Below are 25,714 nucleotides of genomic sequence, written 5' to 3' on the forward strand. Positions count from 1 at the left end.
AGTATAGGTTGCTACCCAAACACTACCAAAGCAGAGTGGCAGCATTTTACATCTACTTGGCAAGGGTGTAAATGGGTACACAAGGTGCAGGGCAGTGAAGAATTCGGTCCTTGTCTATGAACACAATATAAACACACACAGGCACACGTGCAGTGGCAGCAACAAAAATACCATTTCCAGCTAGGGGAGAAAACGTCTGTGGCATTACTAAGAATTGAATCCAAAACTCTAGAATCTCAGTCCAAAACCTTAACCAAAAGACAGCCCTTCCTTACAAGAGTGGCTTCAAAATGCAAAAATCTAAATTTGTATTATTTCCTTTTTTGGGGGCATGCTTTCAATGCAAACACCGCCATTTATATAATTCAGTCTAATGGGAAAGTGAAATGTGATGGGGACAGAATTGCCCCTCATGAAAAAAATCTTGGTTTTAATATTTGTTGAAAAACTTTCACTCATTTTGCATAACTCAGCTTCTATCTCATCCATTATTAGGACTTATACTGCTGAGGTTAAAATTCTCTAGTTATACAAAAGCCAGCACAACCCTCACTCCTGACTCTGCAGCCAGCTCTTGGAGTGATTGTTGTTACTTAACGGTGCTCTGAAACCGAGTGAACTGGATTAGTCAGAAAGAGAAAACAAAACATATAACATTATACACGAAACAAATGCCCCATTGATTTAAGACAATTAACCTTAGGACTATATTTCTATAAACTGTGTATCATATCCTTCAAAGGACAGAAGAAAAAGGAATGTTCAATGTACCTGTGGATTTCCAAGGTTGAGAAAGGTGGTTGTTTTCCTTAGAGTGTTAACAATATGTATAATTCCATTGGATGCTGGTATGTTCGACTGAATGATGGTATACAATTCCCCTGGCAGGTCTTGATACCTAAAGCTCTTGGTGTAGGACTGGGATAATAATACAGGATTATTTCATTATGAAAAATATATCAAAGGGATCTCTGAGTATATATCTGTAAAACTTCATTTGATTCAATTCCTGCTTCTGTAACTATATGGCCATGAGCTTATCTGGGGTTACCAGGGAAAAGATAAATAAAGATCATACTAGGGACCGCTCCAAGCTGTGATACTTGGACACAATCTTTGAGTTGTGGGGTGTTTGGATCTGGAGGTCTGGTTAAGCCCCATTACCAAGATGGGATCAAGCCATGAAGTTCAGAATTAGACTTGACCCAGTTTAGAACTAGAGTTCTGGTCAGGACCCAGCTCTACATCATACAAGGATGAGTTCAGCAGAAACATGCTGTAGCCTGGATTGACCACACATCAGGAGGGGCTGTACCTGCTTGCATGTTCCTGGGCATGGGAGCAGCAGGATCTAGGGGCATCTTTGGAACATGAGACCTGGCTATCACCTTCATTTGCCCCAGATGCCAGAGAAAGGTCACTGCAATATGGCCAAAGCAATCAGTCTCATCTTACTACAAAATATTACTACTGGTGTATATTCTTTCTACAAACAATGCCTACAGCTACTGCTCTGAGCATAAAGTGCCACTTAACACTCCAGGGTCATTCAGAAATGTCATGTCCAACACCAAGCAGGCGCAGCCACATTCTCCTGTGTTTTTCATTGTACTATACATTTCTTGAATAGCTCCTCTCTGCTCTGAACTCCAGTTCACACCACTAAATGCTTTGGACACAACTAAGGAAGAGGAAGGGAAGACTTTCCAAATCAAAGACTCCTGAGTAAGCAAATAATTATCCTTAAAAAGCACAGCTCAGATTCCACAGCCGCCAACACCGCTTTGTCCTTCTGAGTACCCTGCATATATCAAAGCCCAGACCCAAGGTCAAGGCTGGGAAATTGGGGGAGGAAACATACTAATATCCCTTGGTCAGCTGTGCAAGTCCACATGGCAAAAGTGCAGGATGAAGAGAAGACAATGGATGGTGGGAAACAAACCAAACGTGGCCCCACCCTGCCCTCCTCCCCCCAAAAAATCCCAGATACTAGAGAAGAATCATTAAAATCTATTTTGTTCAATGAAAGGGGTGACTGGAAGGGAAAATGTTCAGAATTTGTCAGCTACTAGCCCACAGGACAAGCATTTAGAAGGCAGACTTACTACTTTCACCAGCAGGGACATATGTATTGTGTACAGTGTTGATAACAGGGGAAAGCATCTCTTATCAGATACGCAGATTATTTTTTAAAAAAACATTGACTATTTTAAAAATTAGATTCTGGCCCTTCCACCTGCCTCTTTATATCACCCTAGCAGTGCACAGGGGCAATAAAAGAGAGCTGCCCCTGAGGGAATGCACACTTGGTGTATGTTCTGCTTGCAGACTCCTGCAAAGGGGCATGCTGGGAGCCAGGCCTAGGATGGTGAGAGACCAGAGAAATTCTGGGCTGCACAAAAGCCCATAGGCAGCAGGTCAGGCTACTGTGAGTACTGTCAACCTCTGGGGTTGCTTTAACTGATGCTGAAAGACACCTTTCCCTCCGTGCCTAGCTAGGCCTTCTGTACTGTGCCTCTCAGGAAGCACACCACAGAGTCTGGTGCGAGGGGTGTTGTTAGGATCTGCTATAATCCAAAACCAGGCAGGCTGTAATTTCCCTATAACTGTACACAAAACTGGTGAGACCTCATCTCTTAGACAACACACTGTTCTAGGCATCTCAATTCAAGGACAATATAGATAGAGAAGCTTCAGAGAAAAGCAGCAAAAATTATCACAAAGCTGTTGGGGTAGATTTACAAGGAAAGATTAAGAGAATGTAATATGAAGATGTTAAAAACAAATAAGGGGAAGTACCTTTTCCAGGTATAAGTTTCTGAAGGGGAAGAGCTAAGGAGGCCAGAAAAATTGTTTGGGTCTATCTAGGAGTAATGGGATGAAGCAAAGGATAATTTATGCTGAATAGAGGGGAAGTAGGGGAAGGTCCATTGCTTGGGTTATTTAAAACTGGGTGCATAGCATATAGAACAAACTGCAGGTAGGGAACAATCAATATTGTATTGACAAGGAGATGTAATAGAAGACATAATAGGTCATCTACTCTGTGATTTGATTATTATATTATGGAACAAACTAAGTCCTAAACTGCTCGAAACTTGGCAGAATAAGGAAGAAAGGATTCTAGCATGAAAGTGTGTCAGGGATATAGCTTTAGGCCTTTGTCCAAGTACCATGTGAAAACAGCAATCTGGTACCTAGTACGATGTTGTGATACCTTTATCTGATCATTAAACGTCAGCTGATGCCCAGACAACGTCCACAGTGTCTTGGTCTTGACCATATCTTCCACCAAATGCTGACCAGGAATTATATGCATTTTGCATAAACGCTGGGCAATTGTGACCTTTATGGAAATAAATCAGAACACAGGGAGAATTTATATGCCTTCCAAAAAAATAAAATAAAAGCTTTTACATAGTTTCAGCTGTTTTTCCAGTCTAATACATATAGAAAAATTCTTATATATAAGTTCTGGCTCAGAAAGCGAAGACATTTCCTAATTTATATGCAAATCAGAGCTCATCTACACAGAGTGTTATTCCAGAATAGCTATACCTGACTAACTCCATGGGCAGATGCTTTTATTCTAGATCAGTGCCTTATCCTGCATTAGCTTAATCTACTTGCATCCACACCTGAAGTTAATTGGGAATAGTTAATCCACTTTAAAATTCACACCCTAATTTACCCAAATTAACTTTCATATGAAGACAAGCCCTGAGAAGCCTTTTATAGCAGCAGTGGAGTATTTTCACAGGTTTATATATGTTAAGGTCAGAAGGTACCATTAAGATGATCTAGTCAGACTTTCTGCATACCATAGGCCATAGACCAGGGGTCTCAAACATGCAGCCCGCAAGGTTATTTTCCGCAGCCCGCAAGCTCCTCGCGGCCCCTTACCCCCCGCCCTGCCCTAGCGTTTACCTAGAGCGGCTCCGGCCCGGCGTGCACCGGGGGCAGGGCAGGCTCCCTGCCTGCCCGCCCTGCCCCCTCGCTGCTCTGGGAAGTGGCCAGAACCTGGGGGAGGAGGGGCACAGGGGTGTGTGTGTTGCTGTTGCTTCAGGCACCGCCCCCAGCAGCTCCCATTGGCCGCGGTTCCCCGTTCCCGGCCAATGGGAGCTGCTGAGGGCGGTGCCTGAAGCAACAGCAACACACACACCCCTGTGCCCCTCCTCCCCCAGGTTCCGGCCACTTCCCAGAGCAGCGAGGGGGCAGGGCGGGCAGGCAGGCAGGGAGTCTGCCCTGCCCCCGGTGTGCGCCGGGCCAGAGCCCATCCTCCGAACCCCTCCTGCAGCTGAACCCCCGCCTCACCCTGCACCCTGACCCCCTGCCACACCCCTCCTGCACCCCAAACCCCTTCCCTGAGCCCCCACTGCACCCCTCCTGCACCCTGATCCCCTGCCACACCCCACACCCCAACCCACTGCCCTGAGCCCCCTGTCGCACCCCTCCTGCACCCCGATCCCCTGCCGCACCCCACACCCCAACCCACTGCCCTGAGCCCCCTGCCGCACCCCACACCCCAACCCACTGTCCTGAGCCCCTGCCACACCCCTCCTGCACCCCTGGGGGCAGGGAGGGGGTGGAGTTGGGGTGGGGAATTCGGGGAAGGTGTTGGAATGGGGGCAGGGAAGGGGTGGGAAGAGGCAGGGCAGGGGCGGGGCCTCATGGGAGAGGGGGGGACTGGGGGCGGGGCCGAGCGTGGCGGGGGGGAGGTGTCAGTAATGCGGCCCTTGGGCCAATGTACTAGTCCTCATGTGGCCCTTGTGGTCATTTCAGTTTGAGACCCCTGCCATAGACCCTTACCCAATGATTCCTGCAACAAGCTAATAGCTTCTGGTTGAAGCTATTTGTGTGTGCATGAGCAAGAATGAGAGTCTGATCCAAAAGCAAGTGATTTTAAGGGGCTGATCTAGAGAGAAACCTATTGGATTTGGACAAATTATAAGACTGCCCCTCCATCCAAATTCCACATCCAATGTTTCACAAGGCCTAAGTCCTGATGTAAATTCTCTTTGCTTACATTAGGGCATACGTTACGAATTAATTTGGGGGCACAGCTACTCATTGGGTTCAAAGGAAACTTCTGCTCAACAATGCATGGTACAATGTGGCCCACACAGTTTTATCAAGGACTTGCTAAGTACATTATATATATTTTTAAGTTTCCCTGATTGCACAGTTATTTTGTTATGCTGTATGTGTAGGAATTACATTTCTGACAAAGTCCGACAAGCCAGTTTGGAGTATTTTTTAAAGGTATTTCATCCTTGTTTCTGAGTATTCTAAGGTAACAAGTTCTGAGATGTAACTCAAGCAGAAAGCTGGCTTAGTCTGTTTTAAATGCCTGCTGAATAACCTGCACGTGTACCTCCTGTCTAATCATCTTTGGCAGAGTTTTTCATTCTACAGGGGAAATGGTATACAAGTGTTTCCATCTGTTTTATGGTTGGTTTGGTTGCATTTGTGACAAATGTTAAAATGAATACAATTTAATAAAACATTTAAAATGGTAGCATGAGAGGGATTTGCATGGTCTACTACAGCACAGGACTGGGAATAAGGGACTGCTGGTCTCATCTTGGCTCTGATACCCATCACTTTGAGCATCATACTAAGAGATGGCCCCAAGACGCAAAACCTGGATGTAGGTAACAAATAAGCCAGAGTCTGGAGCAGTTTTGGATGCAGAGTTTTGGTTCAACCTCTTGTCTTTACAAGAGACATTTGCAACACTCAGATCTGGGTTGGGATTCTGAATCCCAGGTTCTGCTCAAGCCCATCTCTAGTTAATACTTAACATCACGGGGGCTAAGGAGTCATTCATATTTTTAGAAATGGTTTACAGTGGGATTTTAAAAAGCACTCAGTCACTGATGTCAATAGGAGAAAAATTAGGCCACTGCTGAGTGCTTTTGAATATCCCAACCTTAAAAAGTAAAAGGCATACAAAGCGCTGAGAATTAACACTGTGTCACAAGCAGAGATTAGCGCAATCAAGAGCTAACATTCAAAATCATGTTCAGCGGTAAAAAAATGTCTTTATTAATAAAGAAAGGAGAAAAGAAAGAGGGAGGTTGAGATTTTCAACCAATGCAGGGGATTTAGCATCTCCCATTAAAATTAATCTCAGCCAGAGTCTGAATTGTATCTCAGTGGAATTGTTTCTAAACATAATGCATTCCAAAGTTTCTCTCTGACATGTCAGCTACTCTTTAAAGGCTACAGAACTCAACGCATGAAGAAGTGAGGTTACTAAAAGGGGGTGACACTTACGTTGAAGTCAGTTCTTTCACTATACGGTTGAAGGCTTGGCACAAAGACAGTGAAAGGCCCATATTTTGTCAGTGCCAAAGAACACCCTGAAGCTGTTAAAAAACAAAACCCCAAAACAGTTACTAAGCATACAGAACAACATAAATTACCAGTTTTATTATTCCTCTTGTTGGGGAAGGGGGGGTTAACATATCCCTGTGTCTTCAGCCTAAAGTGAGTGACCAGAGTGAATTTATGGGGAACTGGATGGATCAGGGGATTGATAGTGGGATATCACAATGCTAGCTTGGCAGTGAATGCTATTAGTTAAGGGTTAAATCTTTAAAAAGAACAGGAGTACTTGTGGCACCTTAGAGACTAACAAATTTATTAGAGCATAAGCTTTCGTGGGCCAGTCTCTAAGGTGCCACAAGTACTCCTGTTCTTTTTGCGGATACAGACTAACACGGCTGCTACTCTGAAACCGGTTAAAACTTTGTTACCTTCAATGGGTTTTAGATCAAGGCCTAACCTTGCATTACAGTTTCAACACTAAGTCTGAGTTTTCACATGCTTATAACTTTCTGATGTGTAGGGTTGAACTCTCTTGGTCTCTGCACAAAGATGAGGCACTTCTGGGTATAGTTAGACTTCATCGCATTAATTCTGTAAGGGCCTGATCCAAACCCCAGTGGTGTTGATGAGAGTTTTTCGCTGACTTCAGTGGGCTTTGGATCAGCAGCCAAGCGCCCAACTGCACAAACTATTTAGGAAAGTTTGTATAAAAATGAGCTTTTGCCGGGTTGGGGCCTTCACATTGCATTAACACATTCCACCCCCCAGCCCCACATTATGCTTATAAGAAGCATCCGGGATTTTTTTCAGGGGAAAAGACAATACACCACATTTACTGGAAATACAACGATTAGCATATGCATTTACTTACACACACACACACACTATTCCGCCAGTCGATGTTATAGTTATCAATTTACAGTTCGGATTAATTTAGTGGCCAGGTAGGTTGATTATACTTAGGTAGGAAGTGGATTTTGTTGGTTGCGATGCAATGCTTTGGGGAAGTCTTGGCAGGACAAACCCAAAGTTTTATGGCAAGGCACCCTGTTTATATAGTGTTTTTTTTATTGGGACCAATGAGTTTTGCACCGTCATGCTGTAATTAATTGTTGTTTGACGAGTGCTTGTTTTTTATTTTTTATTTTTTTGTTTTTTATTAAATTTTTTAGGGAGTTATTCCATGCTGGTTTTGATTACAGCTATTTTTTTTAGTATTGATAGGTGCTTGTTTTATTTTTTAGAGTCGTTAATTTGCCCTCCTTTGACATTTTAATAGGGGCGTGTTGCAATCTTTTGGCGCCCTTACATTTGTCCTTGGGTTGTTGGTTGTTTTTTTTAAGAACATTTGGTCTGGTGATGGCCTTTACACACTTTTTTTTTTTTAAACACACATACATTTGTCAGGTTTCAGAGTAGCAGCTGTGTTAGGCTGTATCCGCAAAAAGAACAGGAGTACTTGTGGCACCTTAGAGACTAACAAATTTATTAGAGCATAAGCTTTCGTGGACTACAGCCCACTTCTTCAGATGCATATAGAGTGGAATAAATATTGAGGAGATATATATACACACATTCACACACAAAACAGAACTGATTTACACAGAGCATTTGAACAGGAACATCAAATTGCAATGGAAGAGAAAACAATGATTGCATTCTTTTACTTATTTCAAAATACTAAACCTACAACAAAGTGGTGACCTGAAAAGGTCTGTTACTGCTGTGAAATCAGCTCAGACACAGATTCTGGCTGTTGCACCTTTACCAATGGCCCATTAGGCCATTCCTTTTTGCTTTCAGAAAGGGTGTCTGGCAGGATATGATCAAATCATACACCAACACATTTAATACATGCTACATTATTATTCTTTATTTTTTATTTTAAATTATACAAAATACAAACAAAATCCTACTACTACACCCCCCATGAGTGCAGAGCTCTGCCTTAGTTAAGAAGTGGAATCCTTTCATCTCTACAGCACCAGCTCAAATCAAGCCTGCTGTCTGAGGGTTGTTTGGTGGCCTACATGAAATCAAGGAGGTGGATCTCCATCAAGTCTTAGTGAACAAGTATCCACAGCACAAAACCTCTATCATTATTTGTACCATTTTTGGACGTCTTAACAAAGAGCCCAAGGAATGAATGAGTAATGAAGTACGAACAACCATCTATGTCGTTCCTGCTGGTTGAGGTGCGTTGATGGACTGATGTGGTGAAGCTTATGCCACCCAGATCTACGCTTCACCTGCTTTGTGGATAGAGGACCTCAGTCACTAGGACGGTCAATCAGCACTAATACCTCTCACACAGGAATCATCTCTGTGGTTTGTTAACATGCAGGAAGAGTTCAGATGTAGTAGCTTCCTCGACACTGCCTTATCTTTTCATATAATATTAGACAGCTCAGTTTTCTTTCAAGTCTTAACCATTCACTGGAAGCCCCCAGCCCCATCTTAGCTCCATTCCCCAAAATAATTCAGAAGAGCATTACCAAACATTTTGTTTGCACTGTTTAATTTCTTGTACCATCTTCCTCGAGTATTAATCTGAGAGATCTCACTCATGAGATTTTTGTAGCAACTTCTCCCATCTCCAATCTCCCCATCTTTGCAGACACAGCTAAAGAGTAAGATATGAGTGAGAAATAAAAATCATTACAAAAACAGTTCATGGTATGCTTGATAAAGTCTGGATGTGATTCATTTATATAGACTAGATACTTTGACTACACACTAATCTGTTAAAACCTAAATAAATAGCAGGGTGGAACAACATAGAAGGTGGAGAGACTGATGAGACCCATTAGATCAAATCCACCACCCTCCATACGAAATAGAATTAGCAATCCAAAAACACAGTGTTGCAATATTTTGTATCTGAAGATGCTACCTGGGAACTGCACATTAAATAAGATACCCATTATACTGAGAATTTGAAATACTCAAAAAGTATTTGACACCCATTAACCTACTACTTCCAAATGCCAGACAGAAAGGATGGGCTCTGCAGGATGTGCAGAAGGTTAATAAATCTAAGCTCTGGGGAAGCAGGGAGTGAATTCCAAAGCTGAACATCCTTCATGGACAGCACCCTGCCTGCAGCTCCTTGTTTAAACCCAGGGGAGTGCTGCCACTGATCACAACTAGGGCAGTAATACATAGTGGAGAGGTGGTTTCTTACCCTGCGCAGAACCCAAACTTAAACTCCACCCAGAAGCTTATAGGCAGCCAGTGCAAGTTATAGAGCACTGATGGAAGGTGTTTTTTGTGAGGCCTTGACTATATTAGGGCATTTGATTTTCCAACAGCAGAGCAGTTGCACTGGCGGTAGCAATAGTGTATTAGTGTACACAGGACTCAGGCCTTTTAACCACTGTGTCATTGTATGTAGCAGGGTTAGGGTTACCATATATCCGGATTTTCCTGGACATGTCCAGCTTTTTAGTCCTCAAATCCCCATCCGGGAGGAATTTCCAAAAAGCCAAATATGTCCGGGAAAATAGGGAGGCATGGTAAGGGGACTGCCTCCTCCCTGGGGTTCAACTTTCCCAGCTCCCGCCGCTCTCCCCAGTGCAGCAGCAGCCGGAGCCCGGGAGGAGGCGGCTGCGAGCTGGGATGCCGCCGGCTGGCGCCGCTCGGCCGGGGCTGGGGCCAGGCCGGAGCCGCTCGGCCGCAACTGGGCTGGGGGTGCTCAGCCAGAACCGGGGCCCGAGCCAAGCCGGAGCCGCTGGGACAGGGGCTGGGGGTGCTCAGCTGGAGCGGCTCGGGCCAGGGGTGCTCGGCCGGGGCCGGTGGGGCCAGGGGTGCTCGGCCGCTGGCCGGAACAGGGGCCCGAGCCAAGCTGGGCCGGAGCGACCAGGGCTGGGGGTGCTCAGCCGGAGCTGCTCGGCCGGGGCCGGTGGGGCCAGGGGTGCTCGGCCGGGGCCGGTGGGGGCAGGGGTACTCGGCCGCTGGCCGGAACAGGGGCCCGAGCCAAGCTGGGCCGGAGCGACCAGGGCTGGGGGTGCTCGGCCAGCGCCGCTTGGCCAGCACCGCTCGGCCAGGGCCGGGGCAAGGCCGGAGCTGCTCGGCTGGGGCCGGTGGGGCCAGGGGTGCTCGGCCGCTGGCCGGAACCGGGGCCCGAGCCAAGCTGGGCCGGAGCAACCGGGGCTGGGCGTGCTTGGCCGCCGGCCGGCACCGCTCGGCCAGCGCCACTCAGCCAGGGCCGGGGGTACTCGGCCGCTGTCCAGTGGCCGGAACCCGGGCCTGAGCCAAGCCGGAGCGGCTGGGGGTGCTCGGCCAGCGCCCCAGGGCCTGAGCCAGGCCGGAGCCAGAGCCTCTTGGCCAGCTGCCAGAAGGAGCTGCTCAGTCGGGGGGCCAGACTGGGCCGCGTCTCCTCGGGCCCCCCCGAGCCCCAGCCCCAGCTTACCTGCTGCCTGCCTTTTTGAGGCTTCCCGCGAACATTTGATTTGTGGGAAGCAGGGGAGGGGAGGAGTGTTCAGGTGAGGGGACGGGGTTGGGCCAGGGGCGGGGAAAGGGGCCCTTTGGAGTGTCCTCTTTTTCAGGGGCTCCAATATGGTAACCCTAAGCAGGGTGGTCACCCCACTCCTGCCCGGAGGGGTTAAAAAAAGCCCTGGAGAGGGCTGTGGCAAGGCTGATTGGGGAAGCAGCCTCAGCTGGGGCCACGCCCCAATCAGGCCGCAGCTGGCCGTATATAAGGGCTGCTAGGCCAGAGCTAAGAGTCTCTCTCTAGCTATTGAGAGAGACAAGCCTGGCTGCTGGGGAGCTGAACAGGGTACCTAGAGTGGAGCAGGGCTGGTGAAAGGCCAGAGGAGCTGGGGAGCTCCGGCCTGGAAACCCCCCAGGCTGCAGGCCTTGCTAAAGGCTGAAAAGGTAGTAGGGTTGCAGAGGGGCAACCCAAGGGTAGGCAAAGGCAGCAGGTCCAAACCCTCCTTGCCGATGAGTGGCAATTATACTGCAGTCCGCCCCAGGGAGCGGGGGCTAGATGGTGACTGGCAGTAGCCCAAGACTGAGGCGAGGTGGGGATAGGGGGTTGAGGGTTCCCCGGGGTGGGGAGACCCAGCGAGATTGCAGGGTACTGCCGGGGGCAGAACCCTGAGAGAAGGGGCAACCAGGGTCCGGGAGGGACACGGGGGCCAGCGGCAAGGTGAGACACCGGTCTGCAGAGAGCGCTCTGGGGGCTGTCAAGCTAATTCCCTGGACAACCAGCAGGAGGCGCCGCAGCGGTGAGGCGCCGCCCCGCTACAGTCATGAACAGCAAGTTGATGCACTGAAACACCCAGGTTAATGAGCAAGTGGCCTCATTCTGCACCAGTTTCAGTTTTCAGATAGTCTCCAGGTGTTGTTCACATAGAGCATATGACAATAATCTCACCTCGAGGTGACAGATGCAGCAGTGGGCCACAGCTGCAATGTCAGTAGCCATGAGATGAAGTCACACTCATCTCACCAGGTACACGTGGGATAAAACACTCTTGGCCACACCTGTCACCAGCTAATCTGAACGGCCACAGTCGGTCAGGACCTTGGTTTTACATCTCTTCCAAAAGCAGCAGCCGAGCTGCCCCTTGCACCATGCCTGGGGTTCAGAACCAACTCAGAAGAAAGAGCACCATCTAAGGAACCACCCACAGCACTTCCTAATGGCCCTGAGATTCCCTTTGGAGTTTTCCAGTCCTACCCAAGGCCTAGCTATCGAGCTTTTAGTATCTGAGCACTTGAGACCATGCTTTACACCCAAGGTATTAGTGCCAATCTAGGGAATGTTATTTTTCTAATACTATGTCCCAGAGCCCTCAACTTCTACTCGCCTCAGTGGATTTCCAGCTCCACTGGTCCATTCAGACTGCCCAGTGTTTTCCAAGAGCCAGCTCTAGGCATATTGAGGCCCCAGGCAGGCTAATGAGTTTTGCAACAAAGCTTATCTGCATGTGAAAATCTCTGCCCCAGTTCACACAGCTTTGCAGCAATGAGACAGCAGCTACTTGGAATCACAGTCTGAAAACTGCACTTTTTCCTGTCTGGGTTCAATCCAAGTATCAGCTCAGCTATTGTTATTTCAGAATTGCAGACTGCCACACACAAGGCCAGGGGAGGAGGTTTACATGGCTCCAGCCTCGCAAAGGGCCAAATAATGGCTGCTCCAGAGCAGAGGCACTAGAAGAAGAAGAGTGAGCGGGGAGCCCTTCCCCCACCTTGCACATCCCCAGAAGTGAAGCCATAATTTGTCTGATTCGGGCTGGGGAGCACAAGAGGGGGAGACCTTTTAGTGCAGCCAGCAGCGTTAATGGTGCCTGAGGGACAGCAGCAGAGATGGGGCCATGGCTTCCCTCTGCTATCCCCGCAAAAGGCCATGGCTATTCCTTTTGTACAGAGTAGCAAGAGACACCCCTCACCATGCTCCCTCCAGGCCCAAAAGGCATTACGCCAGGGATGTTCCCAGACACGGTGGCTCAGGCAGTGCTCCCCTTTCCTAGGGTAGCTCAGCCTCACATGAAGCATGATTGAGCCCAAAGTGTTTGCCCAGATAAGCACTTTTTTCTTCTCCAGGAATCGTTTTAAGGCTAGTTTTAGTATGTCTCTCCGCTGTGCTGAGCAGTCATACCCAGCACTAAACTGGCCTAAAATCCTCATTCATTCTCCTACTCATGGGCCTACCCTGGAAGAGTGTTGAAGATTCTTTCATCAAACACACATCACAGGGCCCTGTCCAGGAGTAACATGCTGGCAAAGGGTGTGCTGTGTCCCTCTTCACGTGTCTGTGCCACTAGATAGCTTACTACTGCTACCAGCTAACAGGGGCAGCGAGTTATATACACTCGTGGTGTCTGAGCTCCACCAATATTCAGGGCCCAGCCCCACCTGCCACCCCCACACACCTCCCACGAGTGTCCCCCGGCCCCCACTTGCTGCTCCCGCTCACTTCCCCCGGCCCAGGGGCCTGCAGCTCATGCTGACTCTGCTCTGCGCAGGGTCCTAGTGCCCCCTATCCACTAATGGCAGGGCAGGCTGCCCTTACTCTGCCCTTCCACCCTAGCCATGAGTCTCTCCAACATCCCAAACCCCTCAACCCCAGCCCCAACCAGAGCCCTCATCCCCCCACACTCTAATCTTCTGCCCCAGCCCTGAGCCCCCTCCTGCATCATGAATCCCTCATCCCCAGCCCTCATCCCCCCGCACCCTAATCCTCTGCCCTAGCCCTGAGCCCCCTCCCACACCCCAAACCCGTCATCCTCAGCCCCACAGCCCTCACCCCTGCACCTCCTCCCACCCCCAACTCCCTCCCAGAGCCTGCATCCCTCACCCCCTCCTATACCCCCACCCCCAGCCCAGAGCCTGCACCCAAACTCCGTCCCAGAGCCTTCACTCCTCACCCCCTCCTGCACACCCACCCCCTGCCCCAGCCTGGAGCCTGCACCCAAACTCCCTCCCAGAGCCTTCACCCTTCACCCCCTCCTGCACCCCTACCCCCTGCCCCAGCTTGGAGCCTGCACCCAGCACCCAAACTCCATCCCAGAGCCTACACCCCAGACCTCCTCCCCCCACCTAAACTCCCTCCCAGAGCCTTAGGCAGGTGGGGGGTGGAGTTTGGGGGAGCGGGTTCTGGGCACCACCAAAATTTCTACAAACCTGCCACCCATGCCAGCTAATGAGGTTACTCCTTTAGCTCAAGTGGCTGATGAAACACTGAATGTCCCACGTTCAACCCCAGTTATGGCCCAGCTGAGGGGCTGTCACAGCTACTTATGTAAGATTTTTATTTGTTTCAATGGACTCTTTTGTTCTTTTCAAAACCCTGACCACAGCCAGTATTCTCCACCTATGTCTCTGGTTTTCCAATATTATTCAGCTCATCCAAATAAAAGCCTCGTTTTAGTTACAAAAGCATGCATCTTTAATGGCACTTTTTGGAACAACCTACCTGGCAGTCCCATCTGGACTGATTTTACATTTTGAACTCACGTCACAGAAGTACCGCTGACAGACACTGACAAACGAGCAGCCTGCTGAAGGGTTCAGGCCACTCATTCCAGGCTTACACACACAAGATGACTAAGGAAAGCAAAATCAGATGATTAAAATCTTGCAATCACAGATCGACTTGTATTCAAGAGCATCCCACAAAGAGTTTAGACGATCTATCCTTGCAAAAACAAAGTTAGGATAACAGCTTTGACCAGTGCAATTTAATCCAGCAAGACTCACTGGAAGAATTAGTTACCTGGTTTTCTACTGCTACATACAAACTCATTAGATGCAGTTCTTCACCTTACCTTTCCTGGGCTTTTATAGATACAGACGGTGGAATTTTCAGGGCAGCCTCCATTATTGATAATGCATGGATTGATGGGTTGGCATATCTTCCCATCTCCATGATAACCATCTTTGCAAGTGCATTCATATTTTCCTGGTCTTAGAGCCTTACAGACAGCTAACGGGGAGCATGGTGATGAAGTACAAGGATCTTGAGCTATACGTAAACACAAAGAGATGAGAGGGGAACATAACCAAGTTTCTCATTAAAAACCAGCACTTGAAGTACTACATGCAGAAACCCTCTGATTCAAACATAATGGGGGATGTGGAATTTATTCAGTTTAAACTGGGAAACTTTTCGACTCATATAACCCAATGTCAGACAATGGAGATTTTTTGGCTGAGGGATTTGGATAAGCGAGCTGAGCAGTTCTCATTTCATATTAATAGCGTAAAAGTTAATAAGAGAAGGGCCAGAGATGAGAAGTTTGGGTCTCTATCTGAACTTCTACAAACTCTGAGGGTATTTGAAACCAGAGTTTTGGTCCATTAAGGTCACCAAATGTGTAGGGTGTTTGGATCCATCCACCTCTAGATAGTAATTTATGTTTAAATAGTAGTGTCTTTTAGTCCTAGGAAAAGCAATTCATGAACATAAAACACATTTTAAATGAGAGAGAGAGAGAGAGAGAGAGATCACTATCAATTCATGAAATGCAGCCACCTCTGGGGTGGAAAACAGCAGCCGTTAAAGTTGCACAGTTTTACATGTCATCTAAAACTGGCACTCCCAGAAGCGCACTAACCCAGCTCCATTTTGGCACATTAGCCTAGCACAGACACAGAGAAAAAAGTGCTGTTATGGCCCAGGTTACCAGGAGTTCCTAAACATTAGGTCATTGAGAACTTCTCCATATGAACACTTAGTTTGTGGCAAGCTGGGGTATAAAGCCTGCACTAACTGTCCATGGGGACCTGCTGCGGCACACAAAAAGTTTCCTACTGCACTTGTTCTATTCCCATTTCAAAGTGGGGCAGTACACATCTGACTAGTGTGGGGTAGATTGACACCCCAGCTTGCCACAAACTATATGTCCATGTAGACAAGCCCAGAGACTCCACAGTGAGGTACATGATTACATGCTTTATTTAGCCTGGCTACCCCGTATGATTATTCACACAGAACTGATTAACTCTCCAGAATCCTGTCCCAACACGACACATTCCCTCCAGCTCACCTACCTACACAAGGAGCAGCCTCGAGGTCTTTAGTTTGGTTTTCCAAAGCTCCCTTACACAGAAATCTGTTGACTTCAGAACAGCACGTGACACTCAGTTGTGCCCAAGTCAAGGGCTCAGGCTTGGGACCCACGCATGTGGGAAAACATGGCAGCACAACCCCATTCTGCTAGAGGTGCAGCAGTGTTTGGTGCATCATTGGCAGCCCTACGCCACATGGATCCAGTCACAGGAGATTGTCCTGAATATAGGATTAGGAGGATTTGGTCACAGGGAGGTGTCTCACCTTGGCATATGCTCCCACTCTTTCTATAGCCTGGCATGCAGTCACATATTGCCTTCCCATTCACCAACACACACTGGCCATTGTTCCCGCAGTCTCGACCTCTGCAATGGGGAAGTTCTGAAATCATAAAACAAAGGGATGGTTCCCTCAGGTGCAGCGGATGCCTCTGGATAATACAGCTTATCATCTGAGGAGGCCAAGAAATAATTTAAATGATTCCTATTATTATTATTTGGGTTTCAGTAGTATGCAGAGGCCCCAGACCAAGATTGGGGCCCTGTTGTGCTAGGCACAGTGAACAGCACATGTGAATAGTAAGGGAACTGCCCACGCCAAGGAGTTTACACTCTAGACAGATAAGGCAGACAAAGGGTAGAAGAAAGGAAGCATTAGCCCCATTGCACAGATTGGGAACTGAGGCCCAGAGAAGGCTGTGCGACTTGCCCATGATCAAAGCCGGAGTCTGTCACAGACCCGGGATTGATTCTTGCTCTCCTGAGTCCTCACCCAGTTCCTTAACCACAAGCCCATCCTTCCTCTGCATTTTCAGACTATTTCTCCTCCTTACCAGCCTTCCCTAGGTCTAAACAGCTTCTCCTCTGGGGGCACATATATTGAGCCCACTTCATGATTTCTAAATTCTTTGTGAGGGAAATGCCAACATTTACCTTGATCACACTTCGGGCCAGTGTAACCTCCATGGCAGGTACAGCTTCCATCACCAGAGATCCCATGGTTGCACACTCCATGCTGACAGTCACACACTGCAAGAGAAACCCACACAAGCACGTACTGGAAGCTGCCGGGAACAGCATGGGCGCTTGGGATATATCCGCTAAACACACTGAAAGCTTATAAATCCAATCCAGGCTTTTAAGTCTACAGTAGGGTGACCAGATAGCAACTGTGAAAAATCAGCATGGGGGGATAATAGGATATAGGACAAAGCCCCCAATATCAGGCCATCTGGACACCTTAGTCTATAGGCAACTGTACTTTAGCCTCTCACTCTTAGAGGCCAGGGCCATAATGAGGTTTTGCAAGCCAGTCTCAAAAGGTGGAGGGTGCAGGGACTAAGAGCACTGAATCCCTGTCTGAGAAGTGCAGGGGCAGGCAGAACACAGCCATGGGTGGAGCATGCCGCTCAAATGCAGCATCCACACCACCTTTTCAGAGTCCTCCGTCCCCTCCTCCTCTAGTGATTGCTGCCATCCACCTGCTAGCATGGAAGGAGAGAGGCCAGGGGACAGTTAGTGTCACTAAAGATGCTACCACTCCTTGAATGCAAGCATGAGGATCTTGGCTATCCCCTATGCCAATACAAGGGTGCGGGAAGAGGGGGCAGGCATAATCTGGCTCTATGAAATGCAACGTGGGAGAAGTGGTGCAGGGATCTCTGCCAACATCAAATTTATTAGCTTCATGGGAAGGGCAACATGGGGGAAGCTAAGACATGCTTGGGGGTGGGAGGGAAGCAGCAAGCAGCCAGCGGGCGGGAACGGGGGTAGCAGTAGAAGATGTGTGGTTTTGTTTTTTGTTGTTTTTTTTTTAAACTGAAAACTGCAGAGAGTTTTGGGTTATAGATGCAAAGGACAGTGGGAAAGAGGGGATAGGAAAAAAAAGGGACTGATCTGAGATCCCAGGTGAAAGAGACTGAGAACACCCATACTAAAAGGGTGTGATGGCTGTGATGATTTTTCTGTTTATTGAATATAGGAATAACAAGCTTACAAGTGTGTGGCAAACTGCTCACCCTATTCCCAATGATTAAGGCCACCAACTGTGGGCTTAACTTTCCAATGTGGGCACCCTAACAGGATGCCCAAATCCACATTCTGGGAGCTCAGGAGTAGGTGAGGAACACTAGCGCTGAACAAGTCTCAGTGCTGATTCCAGTGCCCAGAAGTGGGATTTAGACATTCTAATGCTGGACCCACATTACACACTTGATCCCACAGTTTCAGCATCCTCCCCGTCAGGCAAATGCAAAACAGCCTCGTCCCGGAGGAGGAGAATGATGAAAAAAGGCTGCAGTTATAATTTTCAGACAGCAGCACCCGCCTCTCCACTGATCAGCCCTCCTATACCATCCTCGTCCACTGCATTCATTTAGTGGTACGTGGGGATGTCTCTTTGCAGTTGATTTAGATTGTTCATTGCTGTAGTTTACCTGATTGACAGTCAGGGCCAAACAGATTCTCATCCAGACAATCTTGGCAGGCAGAGCCGCCATACCTCCCCTAAAAGGGCAAAAAAATTTGGTCAGTCATATTTTCTTATGATGTCACTTAGTTCAAACTGCAAAGTGATAAATAACTCTTGTTACGTCTCTCCTCTTCCCCTTTTTATTTTCTGTTCATGCTCAGGTGATACAACATAGAAACTTGCTCTTACAAGTGCCTTACCAATAGCCCTTGCAGTAGAAAGGAGAGTTGATGTAATTTTACCAATGAGCAAACAGCAGAACAATCATGGCAGTCATTGAAGAAACAATGTTCTTATCATGACTAGAAACAAAAGTACCAGTTCTCTCATGCTCTCTCTCAGAGGGCTTGATCTGAAGTTCATTCATGTCAATGGGACATTTTCTGTTTACTTCATAAGGCTGACTATCAGGCCCTAAATTATTACTATATCCAATTTCCTTTCAGACTAGCTGTGCTGAACCACATACGTTAAACCTAGTTTTAATTTTTATCTGGCATCTTTTTCTGCTGATCTGGAGAACATGTTGCAAATTGTGGCCTTTTTTGGTCTTGCTCATGGGTCTCGTCAGCCAGTCAATGGGGTTGTGATTCTACAATCCTCACAGTGTCTGGGTGAATTCTTTTATGACTGGGTTAGACCCTTCCTATGCTCTCAGGCACCAGCTGGGTACATGAGGCGTGTATGGGTACTGCGAGGCAGCTGCAGGTCTCAGCTGTGAGACCTGAAGCAAGGAAGGACCTGACAAGCCAGGGAGCTGTGTGCTTAATTTTGCCTCATTGCCTCCTCTAAGGTGAATTACCACATGCACATTTAAGATCATGTAGGAGGGGTGTCTTTCAGCTTGTTCCCACAAGACTTGAATGAGGGGCAGTACTGACCTGAATCCATAGGAGCGCCCGTAACAGCAGAACAGAGGCCCCTTTTACCATCGACCTTCTGGAGGGTGTTTGTCAAAGGAATAGGTACCCAGACCCCCACATTGCAGGGTGGACTGGGCCCTGGGGGTGGTTTGATGTGGACAGCCCAGATAGAACTGGTAAAGATTCTGCCCATCTAGGTGGAGTATAAGGCCCAGATCCTCCAAGCTATTTAGGCATTTCGGTGGGAGTTAGGCAGCTAAACACTGTTGAGGATCTGGACCCTAAACCCCTTTGGTGTGCACATTATTGTCAAAGAGAAAAAGTAAATATGAAGGAAGTCCTGCCCATTAAGGTCCAAACACACCAGACCTTCTTTCAGCCCAAGGGAAACTATAGGACACAGCTTATTTCACTCAAGGAATGGGGAAAAGCCCCCCACACTTGTCAGCTCCATCTCTTCCTAGAGATTTTTCCAAACTCTCACAGCCCTTGCTTCCTCATAGCACGTGCCTTGTAACAGCACATTAGTCCTCCACAGCTGGCCCAGCCCTGCTCCCCTACAAATCCGTACACTCACAGAAAGCAACTATACACTTTTGGCCAGCCAGAGGATTAATGCCTACCCTGCTGCCCTCTCACAGTACATCCCGTACTGACCTCACAGGTGCAGGTTCCATTCCGTGTTATACCATCCAAACAGGTCCCATGGCCACTGCAGGGCTTTTCAGGTCCACCAGGGCATTCTGGCAAACAGGAGGCAGGCCACAGATTAGCAAAATCAACATTTCTCTGTTCCCATATGCATGTTTACTACAACCATTACTGTTATTGCAAACAAATGGACTCAGAAGGAATGAAATGTCTGCCTGTGGGTGGCTTCAGTTGTGTTAACAAAGGGGGGTTCCTATAGGGTTACCATATTTAACAAATAAAAAAAGAGGACCCTCCACAGGGCCCTGGCCCTGCCCATTTCCCACCCCCAGCCCCGCCCCAACTCCGCCCCTTCCCCGCCCCAACCCCGCCCCCTCCTCCCTCCCACTCCCAGCCACGTGAAAAGGACTGCCCGAGCGCTACCGGCTTCATGGTTTGCCGGGCAGCCCCCAGACCCTGTGCCCCCGGCCGGCACTTCCCCAGCGCAGCTGGAGCCCGGGAGGGGAAGGGCCCAGCCGGGGGTGCAGGGTCTGGAGGCTGCACGGCAAACCGTGAAGCCGGTAGCGCTCGGGCTTCGGGCAGCCCCCATGCGTCCGGACCCTGCGTCCCCGGCTGGGCACTTCCCCTCCCGGGCTCCGGCGGCGCAGGGTCCGGAGGCATGGGGGCTGCCCGAAGCCCGTAGCGCTCGGCTCTTAAACAGAGCCGAAGAGTCAGGGGAGGAGCAGAGCCGCCGCGGCCGGAGGCTCTGCTCCTCCCCTAACTCTTCGGCTCTGTTTAAGAGCCGAGCTGCCCGAGCGCTACCGGCTTCGGGCAGCCCCCGTGCCTCCGGACCCTGCGCCGCCGGAGCCCGGGAGGGGAAGTGCCCGGCTGGCGGCTGGGGTCCGGAGGCAAGGGGGCTGCCTGAAGCCCATAGCGCTCGAGCAGCTCGGCTCTTAAACAGAGCCAAAGAGTCAGGGGAGGAGCAGAGCAGCCGCGGGAGGGGAAGTGCCCGGCCGGCATTTTCCCAGACACGTTCGGCTTTTTGGCAATTCCCCCCGGACGGGGGTTTGATTACCAAAAAGCCGGACATGTCTGGGAAAAACAGGATGTATGGTAACCCTAGGTTCCTATCTCCATTGGATCACAAATGGTTTTATTTTTCTGTTGTCATATATGACAAACATTATCCATTCTGTTAGGGACAAAGAGCTATAAAAGATTCTAAGGAGCTGTAATTTACTTAGGCCAAGGGAAGCTGAGGACATTCAGATCTTTGCAGGATCAGGCCTTTTATTGTTAGCTCCATTAGAAACAGGGAAAACCTGAACAGATTTTCAGCCAAATATTCAGGAAAGGCCAGTCATGTTGGAAGCTCAATTTGAGACAGCCCCAGGCCTACTTTTCAGAGGTGTGGAGTGCCTGCAGCTCCCACTGACTCCAACTGGAGTTGGGGTGGGCAGCACCTCTGAAAACTAGGTGCCTGGTGTCTCCAAATGCGTCCTCCAAAATGGGAGGGGGCTGCTTTTGAAAATGTTATGCTTGGCCTTTTGGGTCAGCTGTGCTCTGACAGAGTCTAGAAGCTTATTCAAGCCACCCAAGGCTGAAAACAGGCTAGAAATCTCATCTCTGGAAATGGGGAGTCTTCTATTTTCAACTGGGCTGGCAAGAGTGTGGGATTTGCCTCATGTAACTTAGGCTGTGTTTATATATACAATGCAGCAGTAGCGCAGCTGTACCAATACTGCAGTGTGTCTGGTGAAGATGCTCTAGGACGATGGGAGATAGCATAAAAAAACCCATGCATGCGAATGGAAGGAGCTTCTCCCACCGACATAGGGCTATGCACATGAGCGTTTATGTCGGTGTAACTTTTGTCGCTCACAGGGCTGGTTTATTCAGATGTGACATAAGTTATGCCGATACAGGCTGTATTGTAGACATAGCCTTAGTAATTTAGCTTCTTGGCTTCACTACAACCAGCAAATATTAAAACAGGAAATGAGCCAAACATTTTCGGATTCAAATAGCTTGGTCTGAAATATAACTGAGGATTCAGATTGGTTATATTCACTCCTGGCTGGAGACTTCATGTGGTTATGGTGGCTGTAGAGGTGACGAGCTGCAGAGTATATAGGGGTACTGAAGTTCGCAGAAGGAAATCTCTCTCTTTTTCCTTGGAAACTTTCTTAAAGAAAAATTCTCTTTTAAAACTTTTTTTTTAAAATAAGAATACCTTCTGCAAAAGGGAGTTTTGCCATGAGTCAAAACACAACAGGGCTCAAATCATGTGCAGGGGAGAAGTTCCCTTCCCAAGACCTTCAAACTTCCCTATATGGATATGGGAAATCTTGGGATCCAGTCTAAGTGTCTTGGAAACATGAAAGAGAATCCTGAAAACAAATCACTCCCCATGGAGTTGACCTGCAGGACTGTTAATTCTAGGGCAGCACTTTGAAGTGCCTTGACCTGTCAATGGCTGTAAGGACCCGTGAAGAACCTACCATAGCACTCAGTACCCCAGAATCCCGGGCAGCATTTTTTCTCCTCAACTTCCTTCTTACACATGTGACTGCACCCTGGTAGGGAAAGGGTGTCTTCTTCAAGATTTACAGTGTATCTTAAACAGAAAAATCCAAGATCAGTGATTGTAACAAACAGTTTGGGACCCAACCTATTCTGTATAGGTTGGACTGGATAACAGACTGATCAGGACAATGCTGGGAGATTTCTGAGCTGCTTTTTGATTCATACTGAGTAAACTGTTTGAAAACCACTTCATACGAATGAAGAGTGCAATACACTGTCCTGGGGCATGGAACCACAAGCACAACCCAGGCTTAGGAGGTTATATTATGCAGGGCTCCGATTAATTCATTAGCTTCCAATCAAATACTGGATCAGATTTTGAGTCCTAGTCTTCATCTTCAAAGCTCTGAAAGAGCTGTGCTGTCTCCAAGACTGACCCTCCATGCCTCCCTCATATTTGTGATCCATGGGAATAGTGAAATATTCACTGGCAAGGTCAAGGTTTGTGGGAGATGGAGACAGATCACCAGCCCCACTAAGGTCACGGTGTGCTGCAGAAGGGGCTCAAAGTGACCTTAAAGTGGCCTTAAAGAGGAAACTGAGGATTCCGCCTCTGGAGTGGCGGGGAAGCATGTCAGAAACCTAAGCTGATATACAGCAGGCATGGCTGGTTTTACACCAGCTCCCTTGCCTCACTTCTGCCAGAGGGGTCATGTGGGCAGGTGGGGGCAGGGGAAGATGCTCCAGAGTCAGAGCCAGAGAGCAATGCACTCTGCTGATCTCCAGCATGGTAGTGCAGAGTGGTGAGTTTAAAGTCACTAATGCATTTTTAATCCTTTGTCTAATTCACAAAGGAAGGAATGGCCATGTGATTAACGCACTTGATGGCGATTCGGGAATTTCGGGGTCAGTTTCCAATTCTGCCACAGACTTCCTGTGCAACCTCAGACAAACCACTGTGTTTCCTCGCTTGTAAAATCAGTCTGATATCCTTCCTCTCACTTGTCCCTCTGGCTGCCATATCTAGAGCATAAGCTCTTCACAGCAGGGACTGTCTCTTACTGTTTGTGTACACCGCTCCTAGCACAGTGGGGCACTGATCTCACTTGGGGCCCCTAGGTACTTCAGGAATCTTAATCATCATCATCATTTATAAAGGAAGCGTTAAAAAATATTAGTGCCCAGTTGTATTATTATTACTCCCTTAAATTTATCTTTGGCAAGAACTTAACCTTCCTTCATTGACTCAACTCAAGCGCCTTGTTCCACACTTTTACTGCTTTCATTGTGCCAGTCTGATCACCAAATACATCTGCAATAACTGCAAAATGGCTGGGGCTATTTTTAAAATGTTTCAAGCTAGTAGTAAGGCACAGAAAACAGTGGACAATAGAGCTCCATGTTAACTGCTAAAGTTCACTATTGACTAGATTTGCAGATAATAATCTATAGTGTTCTGTTTTTGTACAACCTTTTGGTAAATTCATTTTCCCTTCACCCTTTTCCGATTACAGTTCAGCTACAGAAATGTGTTCACCTTAACAGAATGAGCATAGAAAATACAGGAACAAGCAGTACATCAAAAGGGAAATAAGAGGGTTAAAAAATTCAAAAGTGACATTGAATTTAGTTTGGTTGCTAGAACAGCAGAAGGGAAGTAATGGCTCCTGGGTCTATAACTGGTTCTGTCCTTGCCTCAATATGTGACCTTGGACAAATAACACAGACTAACATTTTTAATCTTGGGTGCCTAGAGTTAAGTACCTCACATCCCAATCCCGCAACTTGTTCTGGGTATACAGGTCCCTGTGACCACACAGAAGTCAATGGGGATTCACAAGGGTCCATTCACAAGAAACAAGCTGCAGGATTGGGGCCATAGACTGTATTTAGGCCCCTAAATAAAAGTGTCTTGATTTTTAGAGGTACTAGTACCTGCAACTCCTGTCTGAACTCAGGTGGAGCTGTGAATTCTCATTACCTCTGAAAATCAGGCTACTTTTATTAAAGGTGCCTAAATATGGGTTTTAGTGCTTAACTCTGGGTGCTCAAATCTGAAAATTTTGGCCACAGTTTCCTCCACAGGGTTATGAAGTGTAAGGAATTAATGTCTGTTCAGTTCTCTGAGATCTTCAGATGACTGCACTAAAGAAATATCACTATTAAATACTTATTATCTATACATCTCTCTTCCTTTATTCTTATACAAGGCAACTGCTCCCTGGCCCACAAAAAACATGCCTTGAAATGCTGACTTATATGTGAGTATATACAATAAATACAAAAGAGTTATAGAATGGCTTGTAAACCTGATATGGCAGGCTGAACAGGGAGATGGGCCTTACCTGCAGCCTCTCTCTCCTAGCGCCTGGGTCATCTTTATCCACCCTTTTGGACACACCACTTTGGTGGCCACAGCACAGGAGGTGCAAGGTGTAGCCAAGGTGAACATCGTCTTGATATTGCAATGCATGGATTTTAACTTTAAAAAAAAAATAGCAAAGCATTAAATTGTTACCTTTAGTCACTGATCTCATCTTCCCCCATTACCTCCCCATCCTGAGGACCCTGGTTTACACTGTGAATTTCATCAAGGGGGGCCAGCAGGCAGTGTAGCTACTTTAGTGCAAACCACAAATGCAGACAGGCTAAACCATGACTTTACACTGGTAGCAGCTTACTCCTGCTTGGATCTGGGTTAAGGTGCACCAGGGCAAATACAGCTATTCTGGTGGCTGACTCCAAGACCTGACTCTAACCTTATTTTCTTTTACTAGAGTAACAAATGTTAGTGGGTAACATTCCTTATTGTGCAACAAAGATGAGGTCAGATGCTGACTTTGCTTCTCTTTGTAAATAATTGATCTCTTTTTTCCAGCACATAGAGGCTCCCACCACAATCAGAGCTCCATTGTGCTAGGTGTGCACAAACACAATGCGCTGCTGCAAAGAGCTTACAAACTAAATAGACAAGACAAAGGGTGGAAGGGGAAAAAGGTGTGAAGTAATTTGCCCAAGGCCATGCTGCAGGACAATGGGAGAGCCAGGAACTGAACCCAGTTTTTCAGAGTCCCAGTCCAGTGCTCTGCCCACTAGAACACAATGCACTCCTGTTTTGCTCAACCTGATTCAGGCCTGAGAAAAGTCTCCACAAAGTACTGTCACCAACAGGACTGATTCATCCATGGCCTTTGTGGCATGTTCGAATTATTGACAACCCACCCAAAAAGAAATGACACTATAATCCATCCTACCCACCCTGCTGAGACTCTGCCCCGCTGTACAAGTGATGGCCTAGGCCGGTTTGGAGAATAGATCTGAGACATGCATGGGTAGAGTGGATGGGTAAAGTGGAATTCATGGCCTGCATCTG

At 47.7% G+C, this 25,714-nt stretch overlaps 1 protein-coding gene across 3 annotated transcripts in view; it reads right to left on the reverse strand.

Annotated features, from left to right (window-relative positions):
* STAB1 (stabilin 1) overlaps positions 1 to 25,714 on the reverse strand; it is a 113,503-nt gene that overhangs the window by 84,114 nt on the left and 3,675 nt on the right. For all 3 annotated transcript variants that reach the window (XM_024099970.3, XM_008179190.4, XM_008179191.4), the window contains 12 exons: positions 24,687 to 24,823; positions 22,317 to 22,432; positions 19,843 to 19,928; positions 18,288 to 18,357; positions 16,786 to 16,881; positions 16,118 to 16,234; positions 14,610 to 14,806; positions 14,258 to 14,388; positions 8,829 to 8,956; positions 6,280 to 6,371; positions 3,218 to 3,346; positions 772 to 918 (listed from right to left, as the gene is read on the reverse strand). In XM_024099970.3, coding sequence (XP_023955738.2) covers positions 772 to 918; positions 3,218 to 3,346; positions 6,280 to 6,371; positions 8,829 to 8,956; positions 14,258 to 14,388; positions 14,610 to 14,806; positions 16,118 to 16,234; positions 16,786 to 16,881; positions 18,288 to 18,357; positions 19,843 to 19,928; positions 22,317 to 22,432; positions 24,687 to 24,823 — 1,446 coding nt within the window. The remainder of the gene's footprint in view (positions 1 to 771; positions 919 to 3,217; positions 3,347 to 6,279; positions 6,372 to 8,828; positions 8,957 to 14,257; positions 14,389 to 14,609; positions 14,807 to 16,117; positions 16,235 to 16,785; positions 16,882 to 18,287; positions 18,358 to 19,842; positions 19,929 to 22,316; positions 22,433 to 24,686; positions 24,824 to 25,714) is intronic.

This window comes from Chrysemys picta, chromosome 7, assembly GCF_011386835.1.
Source record: "Chrysemys picta bellii isolate R12L10 chromosome 7, ASM1138683v2, whole genome shotgun sequence".
NCBI classification, from domain to species: domain Eukaryota; kingdom Metazoa; phylum Chordata; order Testudines; family Emydidae; genus Chrysemys; species Chrysemys picta.